Here is a 24,132-nt window from a genome sequence, read left to right as displayed (position 1 = left end):
ACGAGCTCTCCCTGCTGGGTCCTCTTTTGGCCCTCCTACCCCACCACTCGTGTCTTGTCCATTACAGTCAGAGCATCTCTCAAACCCAGAGTTGGTAATCTCCCCCTCCGTAAAATCCCCAGTACCACAGCTGAGCTCTGAGCATGACCTGCGTGGAGCCAGGCTCTCCCTGCGCCCCGCTCCCCTCCGCAGCCTCCTCTCCCACCCACGCCACCCAGCACCTGGGCCGCGGGTGCAGCACGTGACTTCACATCTTCCCCAGGGCCTTCCCTCTGCCTGGACGGTGCCATCACCATCCCCTCTGTGCTGGCCCCCGCCTCCCAGGAAACTGGTTCATTCTTCAAGCCCCCGCACGTGCATCATCGCTAGAGCTGCTGTTTTAAAGCTCGCGTTCCCCTTGACCTTCCCTCCACGATCACACTCTATGCCCTGTTTGTGGACAGGTCTCTGGCCAGTTGCCAGCCAAGCAAGGGCGAGCACCGTCCTCAGAGGTCACTGCCCCATCTCCCAGCATGGTCCACCGGAAGCCCTTGCTAGCCAGCCTTTATGGAGTGCTCACCTTTTGCCAGACATGACTTACGTGCTTTACGTGTATTATCAAGTTTATTTTTCATGGCAGCTCTATGACTCGGTGCACCCGTCAGTCCTGGCTGGAGGCAGAAACCATACCAATTATTCGAACAGAGAATTTAATTGTTAAAAAAGGCAACTAGACATAAAGTGTTGATTTGGTAATGAAAAAAGCAAAAATAGGAAATCGCAGGAGACAGTTACCTGCCCCCCCACCCCGGAGCTGAAGGAGCAGAGGGAGAGGTGGGAAACATTACCACTCGGGGCTGGCACCCAGACCTGGCCTGGGGGCAGCAGGAAGCTCCCCCTGAGTGTTGGAAAAGCTGCAAAACGATTCTAGCTGCTGCTCCAGGAAGAAAGTGCCACGGCCGCCTCGAAGAAAGTCGGTAGGGTAACTCTTGCAGGAACAGGAAGCAACGAGGGGTCACCTTCCTTTTTCCTCCGCCCAGACTCCCAGTCTCCCTCCCACGGCCCTGGCTGGCGGCATCGAATGGGAGGGAGCTGGCAAAGTAGACGTAGGGTGTGCAGAGCCCAACCTCAGCGTCACCGCGCAGTCTGGGAGCTGAGAGACAGAAGTTTACATGCTGACACAGGCAGGAGCTCTTGTTCCCCCCATTTCACAGACAAGGAAACTGAGGCACAGAGACTAAGTCACTTGCCCAAGAGCAGAGGCAGGATTTGAACCCACGCCGTCTGGCCTCAGCGCCCTTCCTCTTCACCCCCTTACCATAAACGGAGAATGAGTGAGCGAGCGAGTGAGTGAATGGACGAGCCCACAAACGATGCTCAGACCCAGGGGCCAGCCGAGTCTGCGTGCCAGGGCGAGGTCCTCCCCACCTGCCCGCCTCCTTGTCACCCTGCCAGGTCATTCACTGGAACTCCCCCAAGAAGCTGCGGGTGAAGAACAAGCACGTGGAGTTTTTCCGCAACCTCTACCTGACCTTCCTGGAGTACGACGGCAACCTGCTAAGGAGAGAGCTCTTCGGCTGCCCCAGTGAAGCCGATGTCAACAGTGAAAACGTAAGTGGCTCGCGGGGCGCCCCCACCCCCGTGCCGGGCTCGGCATGCCCGAGATGGAGAGGACGCTGCCCTTGTCCTGGGCGTTCCCTCTGGTGGGGGAGGCCGGTGCCTCCGCATCTCCCCTCCATGCTCATCGCTGTGGGTGCAGAGGGGGACGCTCGGCTCGGACGGGGGCGGGAGGTCAGTCGGCAGTGCGTTTCCAAGCAGAGGAATGAGAAGGAGCCAGAGCAACCGTGAAACTGTAGCGAGGGTGTCTCTCCATAGCCAGGAGATTCCGAGGCCCTCGCGGACATGGCCGCACACGGGAGAGCCAGCAGTCAGCACGGTCAGTGCGTGGGTGCCATCAGAGACTTGCACAAGTGCCTGGCTCCTGGAGAGTCAGCACAGGCGAAGAAAGTGTTAGGTACGTGGGCGCTGGCATAGCTAACACCTGCATCTTCCTGTTTCTTTGCTGCTTATCATTTTTTCCTATGTTGTATCTTGTCAGATGTGCATAGACAGCCTCTCCCAGTGGAAGTGGAGAGTGGGGACCCAGGGAGGTTCGGCTGGCTGGTTCGGCAGGCTGTTCATAGCCAGCAAGGAGCCAAGCTGAGAGTGACTTCAAGTTCTGGGGAGCAGGAAGTGGGGAAGACAGCACACCGTCATGGAAAGGGCAGGGCTTGGCGGGGCAGGCCGACCTGGGTTTGGCTTGAATCCCTTCCAGCTACCAAGTAGGTGACCTCAGGCAAGTTACCCAACCTCTCTGCGCTCCTGTTTCCTCAACCACCAAATGGAGATGCAAAAGGTAAAGGCGTGTTTTGAGACTAAGTCGAACTTGGATTTGAAGCACCTGGCTCCGCCTCTGCCGTATGTTAGACACTCAATAAGTATTTCCTCCCTTTCCTTGACCCTCAGTATTAGACACAGCGAACATTTACTGAGGGCCTTCCCGTTCTGAGCACTGAGGACTCATAGGTACAAAAGAATACCGGTCCATGCCATCGTGGTGCTAATATTCTCGTGGGGGAAACACTGTGGGTAACTATGAACCTTCAGGGAAAGCCATCAGCCAGTGGCTCCAGTAAGCAGCTGGGCTACTCCACTGGTTTACAGGGTCGGCGTGGGGGATGGGGAGCTTCTCCGAGGTGATGTTCACTCTGAGTCCTGAATGACGGGAAATAGCCAGCCATAGAAGAGCAGGGCATGAGGGAAATTCAAAATCAAAGCCATAGGGGGCTCCCCCTGCACACTTGTTAGGATACCTGTTAGCAAAGAACAAAAGATAACAGAAATTGGTGAGAGGTGGGGAAACTGGATCGCTGCCCTGCCAGTCGAGTGCACGCTGCTGTGGCTTCAGTGCCGAGCAGGAGGCCGGCTCCCCCAGGAGTGGCCAACAGAACTGTCCTGTGACCCCACAGTCCCACTACTGGGATGTATCCTGAAGGACTGAGCCCGGGATCCCCAGGCAGTCGGTGCATTGCCACGGTCACTGCAGCACAATCTTGACGGCCGCAGGTGGAGACCCCGCCACCCATCCACTGATGAACGGATAAAATGTGCTCTGTGTGTCCAACATAATGTTGTCCAACCTTAAAAAACAAGGAACCCTTACCCTCTGTGACAACATGGTGGACCAGGGAGATGGTAGGCTGAGCGAGAGAAGCCATCCCCGAAGGATAAATACTGCATGATGCCTCATGCCACATATAGAGCTAGACAACAGAATGCTGGTTACTAGGGGATGGGGAGAGGGGTTACGGGGAGCCCCTGTTCAGTGGGTGCAGTGTTAACTGCCCCAGAGATTTGCTGTTCGCCGCAGGCTTGTAGTTAACAGGGTATAGTGCACCGAAACATTTTAAGAGGGTAGGTCTCATGTTAAGTGTTCTGACCACACTCAACACACACACACACACACACACACACACACACACACCTAAGAAACTTTGGGTGGGCAGGGGGTGGGGGGCGATGGATATGTTTATTACCTTGATTGTGGTGAAAGTAATGTGACTGTAACGTACGTCCAAACCCACCAAATTGTTTTCATGATGTGTAATTTTTTACGTACCAGTTATACCTCAGGAAAGCTGGGGAGGGAGGTGGAAGAGCAGAGGAAGTGCGTTCCAGGTGGGGGGAGTAGCCAGTACAAAGGCCCTGGGGCAGGCCGGGCCGATATGAGGACCTGAAGGTTGGCCAGTGTGCCCTGGGGCTGGAGGGCAAGGAGGAGAACAGCAGAAGCTGAGCATCAGGAAGGCAGGAGGTAGTGCGGAAGGATGTTGTGAGCCGGTGAAAGTCAGAATTCTGTTTTATTACTCTTATCGTTATTGTTTATATTATGTTGGACGTCATGAGAATCCTTTTCGGCTCCCAGAGGCAGAGGAGGGTCTGTGGAACGTCTGGAGGATGCGTTCATCTGGGCCTTTACCGGGATGACTGGTCCCAAGGCCACCCTGCCCTCCGGTATTTCGCTCCCAGGTCACAGTGGAGTACCCTCGAGCTCTGGCCAATCCCCACATCACCCTCCATGCCATTGCTGGTGTCTGCCCTTCTCTCCCACTGGCAGTGGAGGAAAGAATACCATTAAGCACTTGAACTCTGGCTCAGATTCTGGGAAGCACTTAGAGGTTTCGACAAACACTGTGTTCTTCTGGATTTTCCTTCCTGCTCAAATCAGTATTTGCCATCATCATCAATATCTGAGTGCCCATTCGGCACTTTTTCCCCCAAACACTAAATGAAAACCGTTCTCTTGGCTTTGTTTTTTCCTGCATGGAAGAGACTCAAATAAAAAGCCTTGGCAGGATGAAGCCATCAGTTAATCGTCCCCATCCGTGAGTCCCCCAAGTGCGCTGTTTAGCATCTCACATAGTGGGACTCCCTTTAGATGTGACCCACCCGCTTCTCCTACCACCAGCTTGCCAGGTCATCGGGGTGGGGATGGCGTCAGTGGTCCTTCTTAAAATCTGTGACTACATTTATTTGCTCAACAGGCATGTGTGAATGCCAGCCACGTGCAGGGCACTGGGGTTGAACTTAGAGGCTGACCCCGTCCCTATAGGGAAGTCAAGTGCCGCGTAACAAGTGTTAGAGATGCCAAGACAATGGTCTCCCTGGGTGCAGGAGAACGAGAGGGTGGCCTGCTCTGAGGCTCTCCACAGCTGTTACCTGAACACTCTGCCCTTGACTGTGCACTAGCCACACCCACCGCCTCTCTGTTCCTTCTGCATTCCAGGCTCAGTCCCAGGGCAGGGCCTTTGTGCTTGAAAATCCTGCCCCCAGGCATCCACAGGTCTCAGAAGCATCCTCAGAAACTTGCCCTGCCCCGCCCCTCACCTCCAGTAAAGCCGGAAGGCACTGTGATGTGCCCCGTTTTCTGTCGTCAGAGCACCTGCTACTGTTTACAATTAGTAGGTCCATGCAACTGTCTCCTGTTCCTTTTCCCAAATAGAGGACCAGAATAGAAGACCCTTAGAGACTTTGCCTGTCCTGTTCACCTCTGGGGACTCCTTCCTCTAGCAGAGAAGCCAGCACATCGTAAGCACTTAACAAATATATATTGCATAAACTGAACAAATAAGAGAGACAAAGAAGTACCGGGTAAAGGGCAGAGCAGCTGGAAAGCAGGGAGCGCAAGGAGAACGTGCTGGTCGTTGGTGTCCTAGAACACAGGCACGTCGGCAGGGACAAGAATGAAGCTGACCAGAGGGGCCTTGGCTGTGCTTAGTTTAGACTCTGACCTGTCCGGCAGTGAGGAGCCGCCAAAGGGCTTTAATCGTGGTCAGATTGACATTGGAGGGAAATGACTCCCTGAGTGGACTTCACACAGTGAGAGGGACAGGTTAGAGGCAGGGAGGCCGGTTAGACCATTGCTACGCCCCAGATGAAAAGATGACGTTGGGGCTCTGACTTAGGGCAGCAGCACCGGGGATGGCGAGAACAGGCGGGTTGCTTGGTGGGTGCTAAGAACAGGGGCAGGTGCAACGAGCCCTCGTAAATCAAGACGGCAGGTCCCTGTACCCTCCTGCAGCCAAGTTCCTCGGCTGAGCCCACCCCCCGTGTGGCAGGGGCCGGGGCCAGAAGAGTGGCTGTAACATTGGGTCCCTGGAACCGCATCCCTGCAGGGAATTCCACCACCTGGTCCTCGGCAGCATGTCAAGTGTTAGCGACAAACAGAGCCAGTGGGAAAGGGGAAGATCTTGGATCTGGGCCCATGCTGGATGCTCCCCGCTCTGTGGGAGGAGGTCATTAGAGCTTTGACAAGTGACAAGAGGGTGGCAGTCTCGAAGAAATGAAGTCAGGAATCTCTTCATGGGACTGCAGGTCCTAGAGGGGAGAGGCCTCCCGTGGCAGTGTCTGCCAGGCATTTGGTCCTTCCAACAGTCACCAGCCACAGGGCTAGGGATCCGGAAGGAGCGTTGCACATCGAAGCCTGCACTAGCGAGGGATGGAGATGAGGGGGGGTCGTTCTCCAGCATGAGAGGCACCGGACCAAGCCAGCACTTCAGTAGCACACGAGAAGGGCATTTCACACACTAAGGGAGAGCAGGTGCATTGCAGAAGACTTCCTGGAGGAGGTGGAATTTGAAGGCCGGAAAAGGTGGAATGAGGGCATAGGGAGCGTGCACCTCATGGGAGGGAGGGAGCAGCAAGGGCAGCAGAGACCAGAGGTGAACAGGAACAGGGCACGTTCAGAGGAAGGCAGTGTGAGAACATAAACAGCTGCACAAGTTCGTTATTGTTATTTTTTCACCAGGGGGGTGATGATGGTGGTGATGATAAGACGTGGGCTCGCTTGTCATCGCAGCTCAATCATTCAGGAGACGCATGGCTCAGAGAAGTCATGTGAGTGCTCTGAGCCTCGGTTCACCATCTGATAAATGGGGGACAGGGATGCCTTTGTCATAGTGTTTCATGGATACTTTATGTTAAATCACCAAAAATGGGACTCGGCACCAGGAGCACAGCGTTCGCTGAGATGCGTTTTTTCACAGATCGCAATGCCGAATCCATCTGATGTTGGGTCCAAATCTGTTGTTCTATGAATGGTCTTCAGGTTTGATGAACATTTTCCTAGGCAGGCCTGGCAGAGGGGGAGCCTACAACATGGCTTAGAGCTCTGTCTGTAAAGCATCGCTGGGCCGTCTGTAAAGCATCGCTGGGCCGTCCGCTTCGCTCTGGGCCACATGATCCCAAGTGCATCTCCCACCAATTAGGAGACTCCAGGAAGGAAGGAGAGGCCACTGGGCTGACTTTGCTGCCAAAGAAAATAAATGAATGAATTCAGAAAGCCAGTGTGAAGCTACGAGGGGAAGAGCGGGCCCCCGTTTTAGACTCTGTGTGTGGGGTTCTTGCTCTAGGACAAGACGATTCGGTTTGGAAGAGCGGGCTGCGTCCATGGTTTAGACTGACAGGAGCTGGTGCGACACAGCCTCTCCTGTCCGGTAATGTCCCTCCCTTTTCCTCAGCAACCCCGCCCCTCAAGGGTATGCAGGGAACCCTGGGGCTCGCAGAACACAGGCGGATAATCATGGGTATTCTCCACCCCTAGTCCATGGCAGAAATCCTTCTACAGCATCTCTAACAGGCTTGCATCTGGCCTCTGCTGGAATCCTCCCAAAGACAGGGAGCTCATCACTTATAACAGCTTACTTCGCTGTTGGGGAAAGCTCCAGACGCTAATCCATTCTTCCTCTTGGTGAGTGTAGTCTTCCCTTCTCTAAGGAATCCGTTGGTCTGAGTCCTGTCCTCTAGAGCAGTGAAAAATAAGGTTACCCCCCTTCGTGTCCCCGACAGCCTGGCCGATAGGGTGGCATGTTTCCATACATTGGTTATTCGGAAACCTGCAACTCTCCCTAAGCACTGTATTTATAAAGCGATGCGGTATCATCAAGAGTGTCTTGTTCCACCTGAGGGAGTTTTCCAGGTCAAGGAAGCTCACCTTGTAAAACGCAGAGCTGTTGGCATATATACATTTTAATCAATTTGGATGGGACTCTTGGTAAAGGACTTATGCTTCCCTTAGTAGCCTAAGTATACGAAACTCAGTTTACAATTTTGAATGAGTAAGATGGCACTTTCTAGGCCAAGGGGGCAGGAATTGGCCAGGGGAAGGAGGATGCTGTTTTCCTGGCAGGAAATGGCCTGGGACTGTCCTGCTTATTCTGCGGAGCTCTTTCTGACAGCTGTTGCTTTCAATTTCATCGGCTTCAGAAACAGCCCCTTCTGGGCTCCCCTCCCCATTCCTCCTTCCCCTGGCAGCTGAAGAAAGAAAAACCAATGATATGGAAGTAGGAAACACCCAGAGTGAAAGAATTGTGCATGGTCGTGGTAGGAGTTCAGTTGTGAAACACAGCAAACATCCAAAACATGCAAGAAAAGAAAAAAAAACAACAAAAAACGATGCCAGCAAGTTTTGACCTGTAAGTGGAATTGTAAGTCAGTGGAAAGTGTCTGCAGACTTAGAGCTCCCTTAGCCCATGTCCACTGCAGACATCACTAATCGATGGTCCCACCCATTCCACTCGGGCTCAGTCCCCGCCCCCGCCTCCCCCCCACCCCGCCCCAGCATCCTTTGCCAAGACAGCCCTCCAGGAAACCCATACCGGTCTCCGAGTGATGACACAGGAGACACTGAAGCCTGTTGGGTCTGTCTTCCTGTGCTAGACGTTAGTCACTCTGGTGTCTCCTAGAACGGAGACAGCTCTCTGTGTCGCTTCAAGACCTTCCTCTGCTTTTTTTAGCCTCTGCCAATTGGGGGTTTCCTGCAGGGAAAGAGAAAAGGAAGTACAACTTGAATCTTCACCCCTAACGAGGGAGGTAGGCTTTATGAGTCACATTTCACAGAGAAGGAAACCAAAGCTCAGAAGGGATGAGTTACTTGCTCAAAGGCAAACAGCTCCCTAAACAGCGGGCCAGGATTGGAAAGCAGGTCTGTGTCACTCAGAAGTGTCCCTCCTTCCCAAGTGGATGGAACTCCATCTATCAAATGAATATAATGAAAACAATGGGTTATTCAGTGATCGTTCCAGTGGTTTCTACTTGTAACCATTTCTTACTCTTTCACAAACCCTGCAAGGTAGTTATTAACTCCGTTTCTAGAGGAAGCCATAGTGGCTCAGAGAAATGAAATCACGGGACGGGGTGGTGGCAGTGTTGGAACCTGTATGAAGCTTGACCCACAGCTGAGTGGTCTTTCTGGAGGTATTTGCAACACTTCCTGGTCTACACCTGCAGTACCCACCGCCCTGCACCCCGGCACCCCTGTCTCCCGGGGCTCCTGACTTTGGGTCTGCAGAGCCCGCATCACTCCTCAATAGATTATATTGTTGACTTTTTTATCTTGTTGATTATGTCTCTCCCTACCAGAATGAAGCTCTGTGACTGCAGGGATTTTTATCTCTTTCATTCATCAGTGTATCTTCATGCCCATAAAAGATAGCGTGGCACCCATTCTGTGTTCAGTGAAATTTGGTGAACACATGAACTATTTTAAGTCCTTTTCTTGAAGCATCTGTGGAGTGCTGGAAAGATCCCTGTACTTGACATCAGAACACCTGGCCCGAGCACTAGATCTAGGACTTCAGGCATAACTCTCCCCTCCCACGGCCTCAGTGATCTCACCTGTCAAATGGTCAGGCTGTCATGAGGGTTGAGGGGGTTAAGGTGTGCGGAGTGCCGCCCTTCCGTAGGAGGCCTGGTTCCAAGCATTGGCCAGAAAGCTTGTCCTGACGCCTTCCCTTCCAGCCGCTCTGAGACTCCCCCCTCACCTCTGGAAGGAGGGTTTCCAAACTCAGCTCCCTCATCCGACAAGGGTTTTGGGTGGCCTGCGCGGCCACGTTCCCTGATACCACGCCAACCTAGAAGATAAGACCACAGCGTCCCCGTGGCTCAATTAGAAGTTAAAAATAAGACATATATAAGCAGACTCTAGAAACACTTCATGGCATCAGTCTGCACGGCCGTGCCAGGGAACAGATGGCTCTGTGGAAACAGCTGTATCCCGGAGAAACCTCAGAGAAAAGCAGAATGCATTACTGCTCTCACGTGCGAGCCGCGTGTCACCAGCTCTTTGATCACACGGTCGGCAGCGGAGCCCCCGGGTGGACAGCGCCAGATAGGGCCAGCCCCCACGGCCCTTCCACGGGCGTGTTAAGTTCTAGAAACCCGAAGGATCATAGCCTTTGCCTGCGAGGCCAGGGGTGAGGATAAAGGGAGGCACCGCAGGGTCATGCTACTCAGGTGCATCTGGGCTGCAGGCACAGCGTCGCGGTCTGTCCGCTTTGTTCCTGGCCAGCTCCAGCTTGCACACATCCTTTCTTCACGCTCCTGGTCTCTGGTCGTAATCTGTCCAGACGTGCCAGGTGCTCTCCCCTAGTTTTGCTTGAAGTCGCTCCCTGCCCTCCTCTTCTGGCAGACCCGTCCTCCGCGAGCCGGCTCCTTGTGCAGCAGCTAAGAGGGCAGCTCTGGAACAAGACTGCTGCAGGTAAAATCTAAGGAATATGAAAGGTTGGGCCAATTATTTAGACTCTTTGTGCCTCAGTCTTCCCATCTGTAAAATGGGAATCACAACTAGTCGGCCCGACAGGCTCAGTGAGGACGAGGCGGGACAGCTGAGGAGCTCCGGTCAGTGTGGCCTACAGCACCTGCCTCCCCACCCTCATTAAGTTTCACGGGTATTATGAACATGCAGTATTATGCTTGCTGACTTGCTTCTATGTTTCCCCACCCAGACCAGATGAACAATTTAAATGTAGAAACTGGGGTTCATTCCCCAGTCCTAGCACAAGGCTTGGCATACAGTAAGGGCCTATTAATTGTGTGTCATGTATGGATGAATATGGATACTGGGAGGGAGGAGACCAGGCCTTTTACTCATTATTTCCTCAGAGCCTGAGTGCTGGAAAGACTGTCTCTGAACGTTCCCTGAAGAGACCTAAATCCATGCCTTTCCTGTCCCATGAGAGAAGGAAGGTGGCCCATGGTTTGCTTTTCCTTAGTAAGTGTTTTGAGTTCCCGGAACCTCGTTGATTAATAATGCACAGCAGGCAACCAGTGAGCTTGTAATCTTTCTCTACCTGTCTGGGTGGTTTAATAAAGCTTACCTGCTTCCCAGAAAACCACAGGGAGGAGCCCTGAGGTAGGTCTCAGGAGACGTGCGTTAGAGCCCCAGCTTCTCTGGGCAAAGCAGCTGAGGGCACTAGGGCAGCCCTGCCTGTCTCATTCAGATACTGGGAGGAACAGATGAAGTCCTGGGTGTCAGGGCGCCAGAAAACTGAAAGTAAACGTTGAAAGTATCAAGCAGGACTCTGGAGTGTTACCTTACCCACCAGGTACTTCCACCCGTGCTGTGGAGGCATCAGAAGGAGAGGCGTCTAAGAAGAATAGACTCCTTCCTTGGTCTGTTGTGCTCTGTCTTCATCCCTCACTGGCTAGAAGAGGCAGGTCAGTGTGTTGAACTAACACAAGCAATTGTAAATTGGGCTCAGCATGCTGGAAGGGCATTACTCACCAAAGTCCAGATGGGTGTTTCTGTTTGGCAGGTGGCTTTTCTCCAGGTTCAGGGGCCCCGACTCTTTCCATCTTGTGGCTCTGCCCTCCACGGAGCCTAGGGCACCTCTCCTGGATGCCCTTGCTCTGGCTGACAGAGAGGAGTGTGCGTGAGTCTGCCTCGGAAGTGGTGCCCATAGTAGCGAGAACCTGTCCACATTCCAATGACCGGACTTGGCCACGCAGGAAGGTTGCAATGCAGCCTGGCTGTGCGCCCAGGAAGAGAAGAGACCATGAATCTTGGTGTATGCAGAAGGTCCCTGCCACCATGGAGGATACATGCATTCAGTCCCCTGTAGTCTTAGAACCATCTAGCATTAGACCCGGAAAGAGCCCCAGAGATTGATTAACAAGGCATTGTAGTGACTCGGTTATGTACGAGAACGCAGAGAAAATACATGAGGAGGTAATAGCTTAGCTCTGTTCGCTCATCATGTGACCTTGGACAAGTGGCTAAACTATCAGATGAGGAATGCTTTCATCTGTAAACAAGGCAGACCGTTGTTGCTTAGCGTGGAGTCAGTGTGAGTATTAAATGAGAAAGTGCCTGCAAAGCTCCCAGTATGTTCTCTGATCCTAGTGAGCACTCGATCCTTGAGAGCTCTTTTCTGAACCCCAAACTCTTTATCTTAGGAATCGGAGAAATGACTTGCTCAAGGTCACGTTGCAAATGAACGCCAGGGGGATTAGGTCTCCATTTCTGATTATCCCCATAACCTCTCTCCGTAGTTTTTCCTGACTTTGGACAGAAGTCCATTAGGCTGGAGGCAGGGACATACTTCCAGCCCCTCTGAATCCTCCGGCATGACCAGCCATCATCTCTGACGGCTCAGAGGTCAGTCCAGGCCACTGTCCTCAAGGAGGAAGAAATAAATGCAAACTGCTTAAAGGGCCATTTTCCCTTGAGTCCAAATCTCCCTGTGCCTCAGCTGGCTGCCCAAAGAAGCAATTTAGCAAATGTGTTTTATCTCAGGAGAATCTGTCTTTTGTTTCTGTGACTGGCTTGTCAGGAGCCTACTACCCCGCCATTCAGGCCCTGTTAATGAAAGCCCTCCCTTCAGCTCAGCGTCTCTCTGGAGAAATCACCCATACCCTGGGTGGAAAGGAGGTAGTTTTTAAGCTGCTCCAGCCCTCCCCCCGAGATAACATCAGACATGCAGTCAGCAATAAGAAATCCTAGATTAGAATTTGAAAAGGTACATAATGTAATCATAACATTGCTTGGGTTTTGTGTAGCACTTTACAGTTTACAAAGCACTTTTACACGCATTAGCTCCTTTGAGAAAATTGCAGGGACCTCATTAAGGACAGAAAAGTATAAAGAAGCCAATAAAATTCATCTGTGAACCCACCAGTCAGAGAAGAGCTTTGTTAACATTGTAATACATTCCCTTTGGTCTCTTTTCTATGTGGTTTTTGTTTGTTTGTCTCTCTGCTGTTTTGGGATCAAACTGCATATGCATTTTTATGGCCTGCTTTTTCATGGAGCATGGTGTCTTCCACAGTCTCTTTGATCCTTGCATCTATCCCCTGGGAGAGGAGTCACTGCACTGCAAAGATGGCCCTGGTGTGAGGTCCCAAGACTGGATTCTCAGTCCGGATCTGCTTCTCCCTAGCCATGTAACTGGCAGATTACTGAAAGCTTCTGAGCCTCAGTTTTCTCCTTTGTAAAACAGAGGTGTGTGCTGAGGGATTGAATTAATAAAGCAATCCGCCTGAATGCATTTAGCACCACGGCACAGACGGGTGCTTTGTCCATATTAGTGGAGCAAAGGTACAAGCCGCCATGTTGAGAATGTTCATAATATTAAACTCAAGGAAGGCAGTCTGGCTGGTCCAGAGTTCCATAGATTCTGACATCGTGTGTCGGACATAATAGTTGATGAGCTTGCCACAATAGCCAGTGTGGTTGGTAGACAACAGTATTCTCTAGACCCTACCCCTTATGCACTTTGATGGCCACAGGTGACCTAGGGATATGGATGCCACTGAACCATGTCATTGGTACCAGGAAGTTCGGAGAGGCTACTTATCTCTTCGGACTGCTGGTAGACCCTCCCAACCAGGTCAGGCCATGCTTTGGTAGTTCTGGGACCACTTTCATTGGTCACTGTTCCTTTTTTAAAATGAGTACATCCAGTAGAGGCTAGATGTTCTAAGTGCAGGAAATTCAGAGATGAATGGGATACAGCTTCTGCCTGGAGGAGCCCACTATATATGGGTGCTTTTCAGAAAATGGCTTCTGGAGCTATTTACCTTGGAATGTTATTTTCCCCTGGAATGTTATTTTCCCCTTACTCAAGGTTCTATGCCTGCGTATATAGAGAGAAACCCCTATACACACATGCATTTCTCATGCTCTGGCCACTAATTTCCTTTCTCACATGATGAGGATACCTTCTCTTCGAAGGCTTATCAAAGACCCCCCCCCACACACACACACACATCCACGCCCATCCTCACATGTTCCCACTCCTGTCCTCACTGAACCAGAAGCCATGCACTCCTGTCAACGCTCCTATAAACTCCGGTTAAAAACACCACACAAAGCAGCCCCCACCCCGAAACAACCCTGCTTTTGCAAAAAGTTTTGCAGATGTTTATTCTCTAAAAAAGAATAATTGTGAGTGTTCTTTTGTAGCATGGGTGAGAGAGGAGGAGGGTGTGAGTTGGTTAAGTTTCCCATTGGGGGGTGACATTGTGGTTTCTAGGTATATTTGGGTTCCTCAAGGAGGAAGATGTGGGGAGTGTCCCCAACACTCATGAGGCAGAAACGCTTCCAGGCTCAGCGCGCTCCTGCCTTCGCTGTCCTCGCCCTGCTGTCTCCTCCAGGTGGTGACTAAGGAGAAAGCATCCACCCAGGTGTCTCCCCTTCCTAACTCTGATAACCACCATGGTAACAGATGACATCTGCTGTGTCTTTACTCCAAACTATACTCTGCATGTGCAGGGTCTCTTGGAACCCTCCTGCAACCCCGAGGTAGTTCCTATCATCCCCATTTTGCACTTGAGGAAGTTGAATCTCAGAAGAATTAAGCACCTCACCCATTCGCCCAAGACTGTATGGACAGGAGTGGGATAGAACCCGTCACCTCAGTCACGGTGCTGCATGTACGTCTTGACCTGAGGCCTAATGAGCATCTTTCCTGGAGAGGTAGCTCGGTAGTGGAAGGACACAGACCCAGGTTCGACCTCCCTGAGTGACCTCAAGATCTCAACAGGGCTTTTCAGCACATGCCTCACTGGAGGGCTCCAAGGAAAGGGATCACGTGTACCCAGCACCTTGGACAGAGCCGGGTGCGTGTCTGTGTGCTGTCCAACACATTTTCAGCCATCACAGACCCTTGAACTGCAAATATAGGAGCAGATGATGGGCTTAAGAATGATCACCTTGTATGCATAACATCAGAGGATGCAAAAGGAAAATTAGAAAGACAGGCCTTCTAATGATGACAGTCTTTGTGTAGCAGATACTTATGCATGCAGCACATGAATATTAAGCATCTGTCATGTCATGGGCATGGTGCTAGGGGCAATGGTAATGTGTCACCGTGTCTCGAGGAAAGTTGCCCTTAGATAATTTCTGTTCAAACTGACAAGTGCTTTAGCAAAGTTATGAATTGAGGGCTCTTGAGGCCCAGAGAAGTGGACCAGCTCTACCCGGCAGGGCTAGCAGAGGTCTCGGAGACAGACGAGGTGTCATCCAGGCTGAATCTTGAAAAGCAAATAGAAGGTCCCCTGGTGGAGAAGAGCAGGAGAGGGGAAGGAGGGCAGTAGAGAGGGAAGAACAGGTACAGAGTTGCAGAGGGAAGGAGGGAAAGGCAGGTTTGGGGAGCAGAGGGATCACTGGTGCAAATACAGGGTACACGGAGGGCAATGGGTAAGAGAGAGAGGATATGATTGTCACCAAGGATCTAGGTTTAATCCTGCAGTTCAGAAGGGGGCCCTTGGCTCCTAGAATATTAGATGGAATGAGAATTCCCGTTTCCTGGCCTTACATGAGTCACGCTATTGGGCCTAATAGGAATCTTCAAATACGCCAGGACTTCAAATCGAACTTCAAAAATGGAAGAGTCTCCTTGATTGCATCCTTGTTAAGAGTTAAAAATCTTATGATGGTGAGAATATCTCCTCGATCACTGAATCTCCACTCATCCCCCCACGCGGCATTTGGAAGTAGGTGGGTGCATTTGGAGTTGTACGAGGCTATCTGGAGAACTCTACAAGCATTTAGTGGGCTGGGGCCCAGGAGGCTAACTGTTCGGGGATACATGGGACAGGTCGCATAATGCAAAAGCTCCCTGCACAAAATGCCAGTGACACCCCCCCATCAGTTATCTATGGCTCCAAACCTGTAAAACCTCAGTGGGGTACAGTGAGAAGTGTTTATCGAGGCAGCTGAACTCGGCTGGGCTTGCCCCCACACCTGGAGCAACTGCAGAGCTGCTGCTCTACTCCAGGTGTGTCTCATCCTTCAGCAGGCCACCCAGGCATTGTCTCGTGGTGATGGGGGAGGTGCGAGAAACATGCAGTTCTTCCTGAGGCCTAGTCTCATTATGAGGGCAGTGTTCCTCCCCTACCATTTTATTAGCCAAAGCAAGTCACATGAAGAAGAGTAGAGATGTGGGAAGGGGTGAAGACTTGAAGGGATGAACACAGTCATGTGCCATCGCACACATCTTAAGAAATAAGGCTATAGCTTAATCTATCAAGACAATGATTTTAACTGAGACAGGGTCATACAGAAATGAGTTAATAGAATTCTTGTTTACTACACTATTGGTTTGGAGATTTAAAATATATGTGCACTTTCCTGGAAAACTGCTCTGTTACATTCAGCTGGGTTAGTAGCTCTAGCCATGTAAAGTGTAATCTGCGTTCAACTATCCGCCATGGCGTGATGGACTAGGCTGATGTCACAGAAAAAATAATGGAACCAGCCATGTGGCCTTCAGCAAATTCAATTGAAATACAGTTTGCATATAATAAATCACCCATTCTAAGTGTAGAGTTTGCTGACTTCTCACAAATGTATACACCCATGTAACCATCCCTGTAACCATGACATAGAACATTTCCATCCCCCAAAAAACTTCTCTCCTGCTTCTTCTCAGTCCATCCACTCCACCCCCACATGTCAACTGATCTAATTTCTATCCCTATTGAAGTTCTTTTACTTTTTCACTGCAAATCTTCTTCTATGGAACAGGCCCAGTCACCCCTGCCCGGGAGGGTTCTGGTGGGCTTAGCATGACATGGTTGTGCGTTGGGCAGCTGTGCATCCTCAGATCTGGATGTTGTGCATCCGCGTCTGCACACGTCAGATGCTAAGTCCTTGGTTCCCTGTTGGCACGTCATCCAGCTCTTGCACTAGGTGGGGAAGGAAGGCAAGTAGAACTACATAAAGAATTTCCACAGGCAGATTAAGGGAGCAGGACTTGCCGAGAGTTAGAAACAAGAGAGAAGAGTGGATTCCAAGACTTGGATGAAATGAAAGGAACAGATTTTTAAATTTTGTCTATGGGCTGGTTTAGTCTTTCTCATCAATACCTGGTACAGAGATTGTAGTCTGTAGCTCTAGGTGGGAGAGAAGTTCATGCAAAATCACTGCTCCTTTTGGATTTTTGTACTTTCTTCCCTGTTTTTTGGAATTGTTGTACTAGGTCACCTACCAAAGCATTTTGTTTGTTTTTAAGTAGTTTGTGGTTGCTTATATATTTGTCAGTGGTGACCACCATCATTCTCAGCTCAGAGGGGGCTTGTTTCTCGATGGTGAGGACAACTGCCCTTCATCATTGTCTTTTTAAAATTAAATTCCAGAGGAAACTGAAAGCAGTGATCCTGTCCTCCCATGTTTGACCCATCAATAACCTCCAATGAGTAACCAACTCAGGTGAGGGCAGGCTCCTCATTCCTTGGGGCTTCTGTTCTTGGTCCCATACTCCCTTCTCCTACATTTCAGCTCCAGAAGCAGCTCTCCGAGCTCGATGAGGATGACCTGTGTTATGAGTTCCGGCGAGAGCGGTTCACCGTCCACCGAACCCACCTGTACTTCTTGCATTATGAGTATGAGCCGGCTTCAGACAACACAGACGTCACCCTGGTTGCTCAGCTCTCCATGGACAGGTAGGCAGATGGGCCCTGACCTCCCCACAATCCCACCCTATAGCTCTACACCCGGTGGAAGGGAGAAGGGAGAGATGGCCTGACAGACTTAGGCTCAGGTCACACTCCTCTCTAACACTGAAAACCGAGGGCTCTTGTCTTTTGGTGAGGGCAGTGGTTTTGAGAATAGAAGAAAAATCGATTCTAAAGAATAGAGCTCTATTCAGATTACCTCAAGGAAAAGAGGTGTATTATAGGGAAACACATATTCTGGAACCACTCTCACTGCTAGAAAGCAATTGGTGTTTCTTTTCCTTAGTGCATTAATGCAACAAACACCCATCAAGCCTTTATCAGACACACTGATGTGATCCCCGCCCTTATGTGGCTTACACTCTAGTGCACTGATTGTCAGCTTTGGCGGGAGACAAACTGAATCACCTGGGGAGCTCTTAAAACAAATTCACCTTCGAGCTCCATTGCAGACCAGTTAAGTAAGAATATTTGGGTGGCAGAGACCTTGCATTGTTTTATGCTTTGATGTGCAGCCAGCGTTCAGAACATGAGTATCGTGGTGTGAACTGCAAATAAATAGTTGAGTAAAGTGATTATAGCTGTGATAAGTGCTTTGGAAGGAACTGAGGCTGATAATAACAATGTCAAGAGAGAGACCTTCCTTAGGTGATATGGTCGGGGGAAATCTAAGGAGGGGACATTTCTGCAGAGACTAAAGGACGAGAGAAGGAGTCAGCAATGTGAGTTGCTGAAAAAAAAATTTTTTTTTCCCAGGTGGATAAATAGCAAGTGTAAAGGCCCTGTGGTGGGAGGAGGCTCGCACATTCCAAAATGTGGGGGTGGGGGATTGGGGTAGGCTGGTGATGGGTATTAAGGAGGCACGTATTGCATGGTGCACTGGGTGTTGTACGCAAGTAATGAAGCATGGAACTTTGCATCAGGAACTGGGATGTAGTGTACGGGGACTGATAACGTAATAAAACATTATTATTAAAACATGTGGTAGAAGAGCAGTGGCGGGCGTAGCAGGGCTGTGGCATGAGATTCAGATTATAGAACGTTAGAAACTCACCAGAACATTTGGGTTTAATCTCAGTGTGTGAGAAGTTACTGAAGACATTTACACAAAGTTATATGATTCAGTTTATGTTTCTGAAAGCACCTCTCTCTCACACTGTCAGGGGCTGCCTGGATTCAAAGCCCCGAGGTCACTCACTCAAGGCTGTACTTTTCCATGCCTGGTGTCCTGTGTGTCTCCCTCCCACCTCGGCTGACCGGCTTTCTCTTCGATTACACATGGCCCACAGTGGCTCCCTACCCCCGGTTTCCTTCCTACCGTTCCCAGTCACCTCCCACAATTAGGGAATCTGATTGGCTCATTCTGTCTTTGAGTCACCTCGGAGATGCCTGTCCAGCCTGTGGCTGTGACTCCGTGGGACTGTTTCCAGGATTAAATAGAGTGAATGCCTGTAGCATGCTGAGAGCAGTGCCTGGCACACTTGTTAGGTGTTCAGTAAATGTGGCTTGTTATTAGTGGGTGTGACCGAAGCCTGGGCAAACCCGTGAAGGAGCAAGCACTTGGACACGAAGAGGTGCACATGCAGAAAGTAGTCTAGAGTTAGGAGGAGTGAGTGGAACCTTGCATCCAGAGACATCCGGGAATGAGTCACGTGGAGCGTGGCTGATGGAAGCAAATTCCTCGCGTTGAGAGTCCCACCGTGCATTGCAGGTGCTCGTTCGTGAAATTCGGTGGCTCCATTGACGGGGGGGTTTTCAGAGGTTCATAGGCCCCAGGACTCCTGTGCAGAAACACAGAGAACTTGCTGAGCATATCAGGTAGCAGGTAAAGATGAGCTGGGACAAAGGGGAAAAGCACAGAGCTGCTCACCCCGGCTCCATCCTGACCTGTGGTGTGACCTCAAGCAAAGTCTTTCCCCTCCTGTGGCCTCAGGTTCCGAATCTCCAACATGTGTGTGACCACTCAGCAAATATCGTGTAAGCATCTATGACTGTGGTGTGCCAGGCTCTTGTGAAGCTGGGGGTATTTATAAGAAGACCCTGTTTTTCCTTCAAGGAGTATATAGCATCTTCACGACTCAGTGTATTAGTTATCTACTGTTGTAGAACAAATTACCAGCAGTTTAAATAACATCTAGTGTCTTGCAGTTTGGGGGTTCAGGAGTCTGGATGGGTGCTAGCAGGGTCCTCTGCTCAGCTCCCAGGACTACCATCAAGGTGTTGGCTGGGGCTGTGATCTCATGGGAGTCAGGGTCCACCGCTAAGCTCATATAGCTTTTGGCAGAATTCAGTTCTAGGACCAAGGTCCCCGTTTCCTTGCTGGCTGTTGCCTGGGGTCCTTCTGAGTGACAGGAGGTCACCCTTAGGTCTTAGCCATGTGGTCCTCTGACAGCCTGGTGGCTTACTTCTTCAAACCCAGCAGGAGACTCTCTGTGGTCTCTTCCATCACGTAACCCATAGGAGTGGCATTCCATCCCATTCCCCGACTTGGCTCACACTCAAGGGAGGGTCTTGTGCAGGTGTGTATGCCACGGGGCAGGAGTTGTGGGGCCAGCTTAGAATTCAGCCTGCCACAGACAGGTAGCAGGTTCTTACTCTAGAGAGGTGCTGTGGGAAGAGCCCCCAGCCCGGCTGAGGGGCAAAGAAAGGAAGAGACAGGAAGTGGATCAGAGGGGAGATGTTGCCCGCATTGAGTTGGAGGCTGAGTAGATGGCTGGTAGAAAGCACACAGGGAGAGAAGGGAGCATGCAGCATATTCAGGGAACAGAGAGGCCCCCAGGCCTGCTGGGAACACACAGGCTCTAGTGTGGTTAGAGCTTAAGGCGTGGGTAAGGAAGAGGGGAGCAGATAGGATCACAGAGGGCATTGGGGAAACCAGGGCAGGTGGCCCCCCGCTGGCTCAAACTCATCAGTGAGGCTCCGTAAGGGACTGAGCTAGACCAGAGCCCCGGAGTCACCCCTAAACTGCTGTGTCCCTTTGGCTTCTCACCCAGCCTTCGGTTTGGGTGCTCAGACCCCCACCAAGCAGCACTTGAGCGAATGACCTGTCCATAACAGACCTCTCTTGCCATTTCTCTTCCCTTCTCCCCTGTGCCATTACAAATGAAAATAAAATCCAGTCCTTGAGATTCATGCTGAATGATGGCTGAGATTAGTCTTCTGTTCTCCGGGCAACACAAATGCCACTCAGGCCCCTCAGATGGGTTACCTGAAGCTCAGAGACTGTAATCTGCCCAGGTGAGTGAGTTCCAGATAATTCCAGGTTCTCACCTCTTAGAGCATCCCTGGTTTTCCTTGGTCCTGTTCATGCCTCCTATTCATACGGTCCATTTATCAACAAAATATGCTGAATCAAGATGAGTAGCCAGTGGGTACCGCCAAACTCAGGAGAAAATGAAAGAGACAAATCAGACATACTTCCTGAGCAGAATCAAGTGCCCTGACCTTGAATAATTTGGTCCCTGGAGTCAGGCATTGTGGGGTCTTGGTGACTCTGCCACTTCTTGGACACATCAGCTCTCCAAGCCTTGGTTTCCTCATCCGTAATCTGGGAATGACAATGACAGTAGCTCCCCTGCAAAGTTGTTGTCATGACCAGATGAGACCGTGCATAGCCAGGACTTGGCCCCAAGATACAGTCAGAGGCTCCCCATCATTTGATAGCCCCATTGGCCAAAATCTTCATATTTGTGGTACCGCACAAAAGGTCACTAGACTCAGACAAAGGGCTCTGGGTTCCAATCCCGCTGGCTCCTTTGCTCCTCTGCTGGAGATCTTGGGCAAGTCACTAACACCTTCGGTTATCTTTCTCCTTCTGTAAAGAGAGTTAAAAAATACTTGCCTCCTCGGGTCCTGATTAGGATTAAATGAGAGACTGTCTGTGAAAGCCCCTGGCATATATTTGCATTAAGTGAATATTTACAGATCTGAGATCCCTGACCACAGCATCTGCACATGGTCCGTATTTAGGAGAGGTGAGGTAGGAAAACAAAAAGAGAAACATCCGGGTTCAAAGTCCAGCTTTACCAGCACTAGCTGTGTGAATTTGGGCAAATTACTCAGGCTTTTTGAGCCTTATCCGACTCATCTGTGCAGTGGCAACGATGCTGTCAAGGTCACAGATTGGTGTCTGGGTTTTATAAAATAAGGGGCTCTGACGTGCCCAGCGAGTAGCAGGTCTACAACAAATACCCATTTCCCTTCCCGGAGTGTTTTTTACCTCTGTGCTAGCTATGGAATTCACCATCTGGAATGTACAGACAATTAGAAAGAAAGGTTTTTAAATTATTAACATCCCAAATCCATCCTTCTGTATACAGTTGCCATCAGTAAAAGGATATGGGCAAAACAGAGCCCCTCCTTCTAGTGCCAGCTAGAAGCAGCATCCCGGGCGGCCGGGGCTGCAGGACCCCGGCAGGACCTTCCCTCCCAGCCCGCTTAAAAGAAAAGCCCGGCCCTCTCCCATCTCCTGCAGACGCTAACCGCAGAGGCCTTCCCTTCAAAGCATACGCGTCCCTTGGTGTGGCAGGCACACGATCCCCCCTGACACGTTGTGACAAGTATTGCCATCCTGACAAGACCCCAGAGAGCCCAAGGACTTCCACACCCTAGCGAAAGCGGCTTAGCGGGACATAATAAAAAATTATAGAGCAGTACCGCAAGCCGATGGAGACGGTAGGAATTCCTCCTTCCGCTCCGTTCTACACATCCAATTATGATGCAGCAGGCTGACTGGATTGATTTTTAATTGAAGAAACATTTCGGCTGTGTTTGTAAACCTTTGAGTCAGAAGTAGGCCCTACGTGAGTGCCACAATGAATTAGGGGCGCCGGCATGCGGGCTCCCATGCCCAGCTCCCTCTAGAATTCTGTTCAGAAAGAATGAATGTCACTGGCTACAGCTTGCAGCCAGCTCCTCTCTGGGCAGCACAAGACTGCCCTCCATCCCAGCAGCAGGTGAGAACGACCCATAGGGACGGAGGGGGCCGGCCAGGAGGGCTCCCGGTCACAGCAGCCTTGCCACCTGGCCAGGAGAGGCTTGCTCTTCTGGGTTCCTTTGACAAAGTTACTGAAGTACTAAGTGCAGCTCCGGGGACTCACGTGGCTGATGGGTCTTCTCTGTTTCCTGCGCATGGAGGAAAGAGAATGGCAGGTGAGGTAAAGGGGCCCATGCTTTAGATCACCCAGGAGCTTGTTAGAAATACAAATTCTCGGTGCCACCCAGACCTAGCCAACGGGAACCTCCAGAGCGGGGCTTGGGAATCTGGGTTATGGCGCCCTTGAGCACGCTTCAGTTTGAAAAGCACTGTTCTAGAGAGTGAGACGTAACTCCCTTCTCCATGTAACAGCCAGAGTGATCTTCTAAAAATATACAGAGCTTCCTTGACTTATGGTGGATGGGGTTATAGCCCAATAAACCCATCATAAGCTGAAAATATCGTAAGTCGAAAATACATTTAATACACCTGACCGACCAAGCAGCCTAGCTTAGCCTCGCCAACCTTGAACGTGCTCAGAACACTTACAGTTTCCTACAGCTGAGCAAAATCATCCTCGCACAAAGCCTATTTTATAATAAAATGTTGACAGTCTCGTGCAATTTATGGAATACCGTACGGAGAGTGAGAAATGGAAGGGCTGTCTGGGCGCAGAGTAATTGTCCGCATATCAGTTGTTGACCCCCGTGATCACGGGGATGACCGGAAGTCACAGCAGCCCCTGCCCAGCATCACAGAGAGAGCAGCCCTCCTGCATATGGATAGCCTGGGGGAGAAAATGCAAATTCAAAACACAAAGCACAGTGTCTACTGAACGCGCATGACTTTCGCGCCATGGTAAAGTTGAAAAATTGTTAAATCAATCCATCACGAGCTGGGGACCGTCTGTATATCAGATGATTTCTCGTTGCATTTAGAACAGTACTGCAGCTGCCGCCGTGGCCTTCCCGGCCCCGTGTGACCTGGCACCTGCCCGATCCCCAGCATCTCCTGTCCTTCTGCCCCTCACTCGCCCATCTGCCCTCTCTTCCTGCTTGAACAGGCTACACTCAGTTACCCCCAAGGGCCGCTCCCTCGCCTGGGGAGGCTTCTTGCCCAGACTTCCTTGGGGCCTTTCTCCTTACCCGAGTCTCAAGTTCACATCCACGGCAGGCCAGCCCTCAGGGTTACTCCATCCTGTTTCCTGTTCTGCTCGCCTCTTTAGCCCTTCGCTCCCTCGGAGTCTGTCTCGGTTGGTTCTGTGTCTTCTCCCTCCACCAGAAAGATGCTTCTGAAGTTTAGGGACCTTGTCTTTCGTTTGCCCGGGGGCCCAGCACGCACACCTGCACGTGGTAGAGACGTCATAAGTATCTGCTGGGCGGGTGCGTGTTTGAGCGGCAGAAGTAGAACTGAAGGAGGACAGGGCAGGTGCCGCATCCGGAGCAGCTGTGCGTGTCGTGCGTTGTGCCGCGCACTTCACAGAAGCATCGTCTGGAGGCTTGTCAGTAGGGACGAGCCCCCCACCTACAGGAGCGCTGGTGAACGCCTCTGCTGTGTCCTGTGGGAAGCAAGTCACGTGGCCCTCCCAGAATCAGCGTGGGGAGTATCACCAGAGGCTGTGGATTGAGAGAGAGGAATGGTTTGTAGCCATTTTGTGATCTACGGAGGTATTACTGTCCGCGCTAAGCACGTGTAGAAATGGAAGCCCAAAGAACCGTCATCTCTTGCTCATCACTGACGCAGCTCAGAGTTCACACCCAATTCTGTGTGACCCCAGAGTCCACCGTTGCACATCCATACCGTGCAACCTGCCTTGTAGGGAGGGAGCTCCCCATTCCCACAGAAGCCGGCTGGTCTTCTAGAATCCCTTCCAACCCTGTCTTGTAGTGTCTGACTTGGCTGCC

General features: G+C 51.1%; 1 protein-coding gene across 2 annotated transcripts in view; it reads left to right on the top strand.

Annotated features, from left to right (window-relative positions):
• LARGE1 (LARGE xylosyl- and glucuronyltransferase 1) overlaps window positions 1–24,132 on the top strand; it is a 521,400-nt gene that overhangs the window by 466,050 nt on the left and 31,218 nt on the right. For both annotated transcript variants that reach the window (XM_034643724.1, XM_034643725.1), the window contains 2 exons: window positions 1,435–1,590; window positions 17,078–17,241. In XM_034643724.1, the coding sequence (XP_034499615.1) occupies window positions 1,435–1,590; window positions 17,078–17,241 (320 nt within the window). The remainder of the gene's footprint in view (window positions 1–1,434; window positions 1,591–17,077; window positions 17,242–24,132) is intronic.

The sequence above is a fragment of the Ailuropoda melanoleuca genome, chromosome 15 (assembly GCF_002007445.2).
Source record: "Ailuropoda melanoleuca isolate Jingjing chromosome 15, ASM200744v2, whole genome shotgun sequence".
In the NCBI taxonomy this organism is placed as follows: Eukaryota; Metazoa; Chordata; class Mammalia; order Carnivora; family Ursidae; genus Ailuropoda; species Ailuropoda melanoleuca.
The sequence above is the reverse complement of the archived record's forward strand: the minus strand, read 5'-3'. Positions and strand labels throughout refer to the sequence as shown.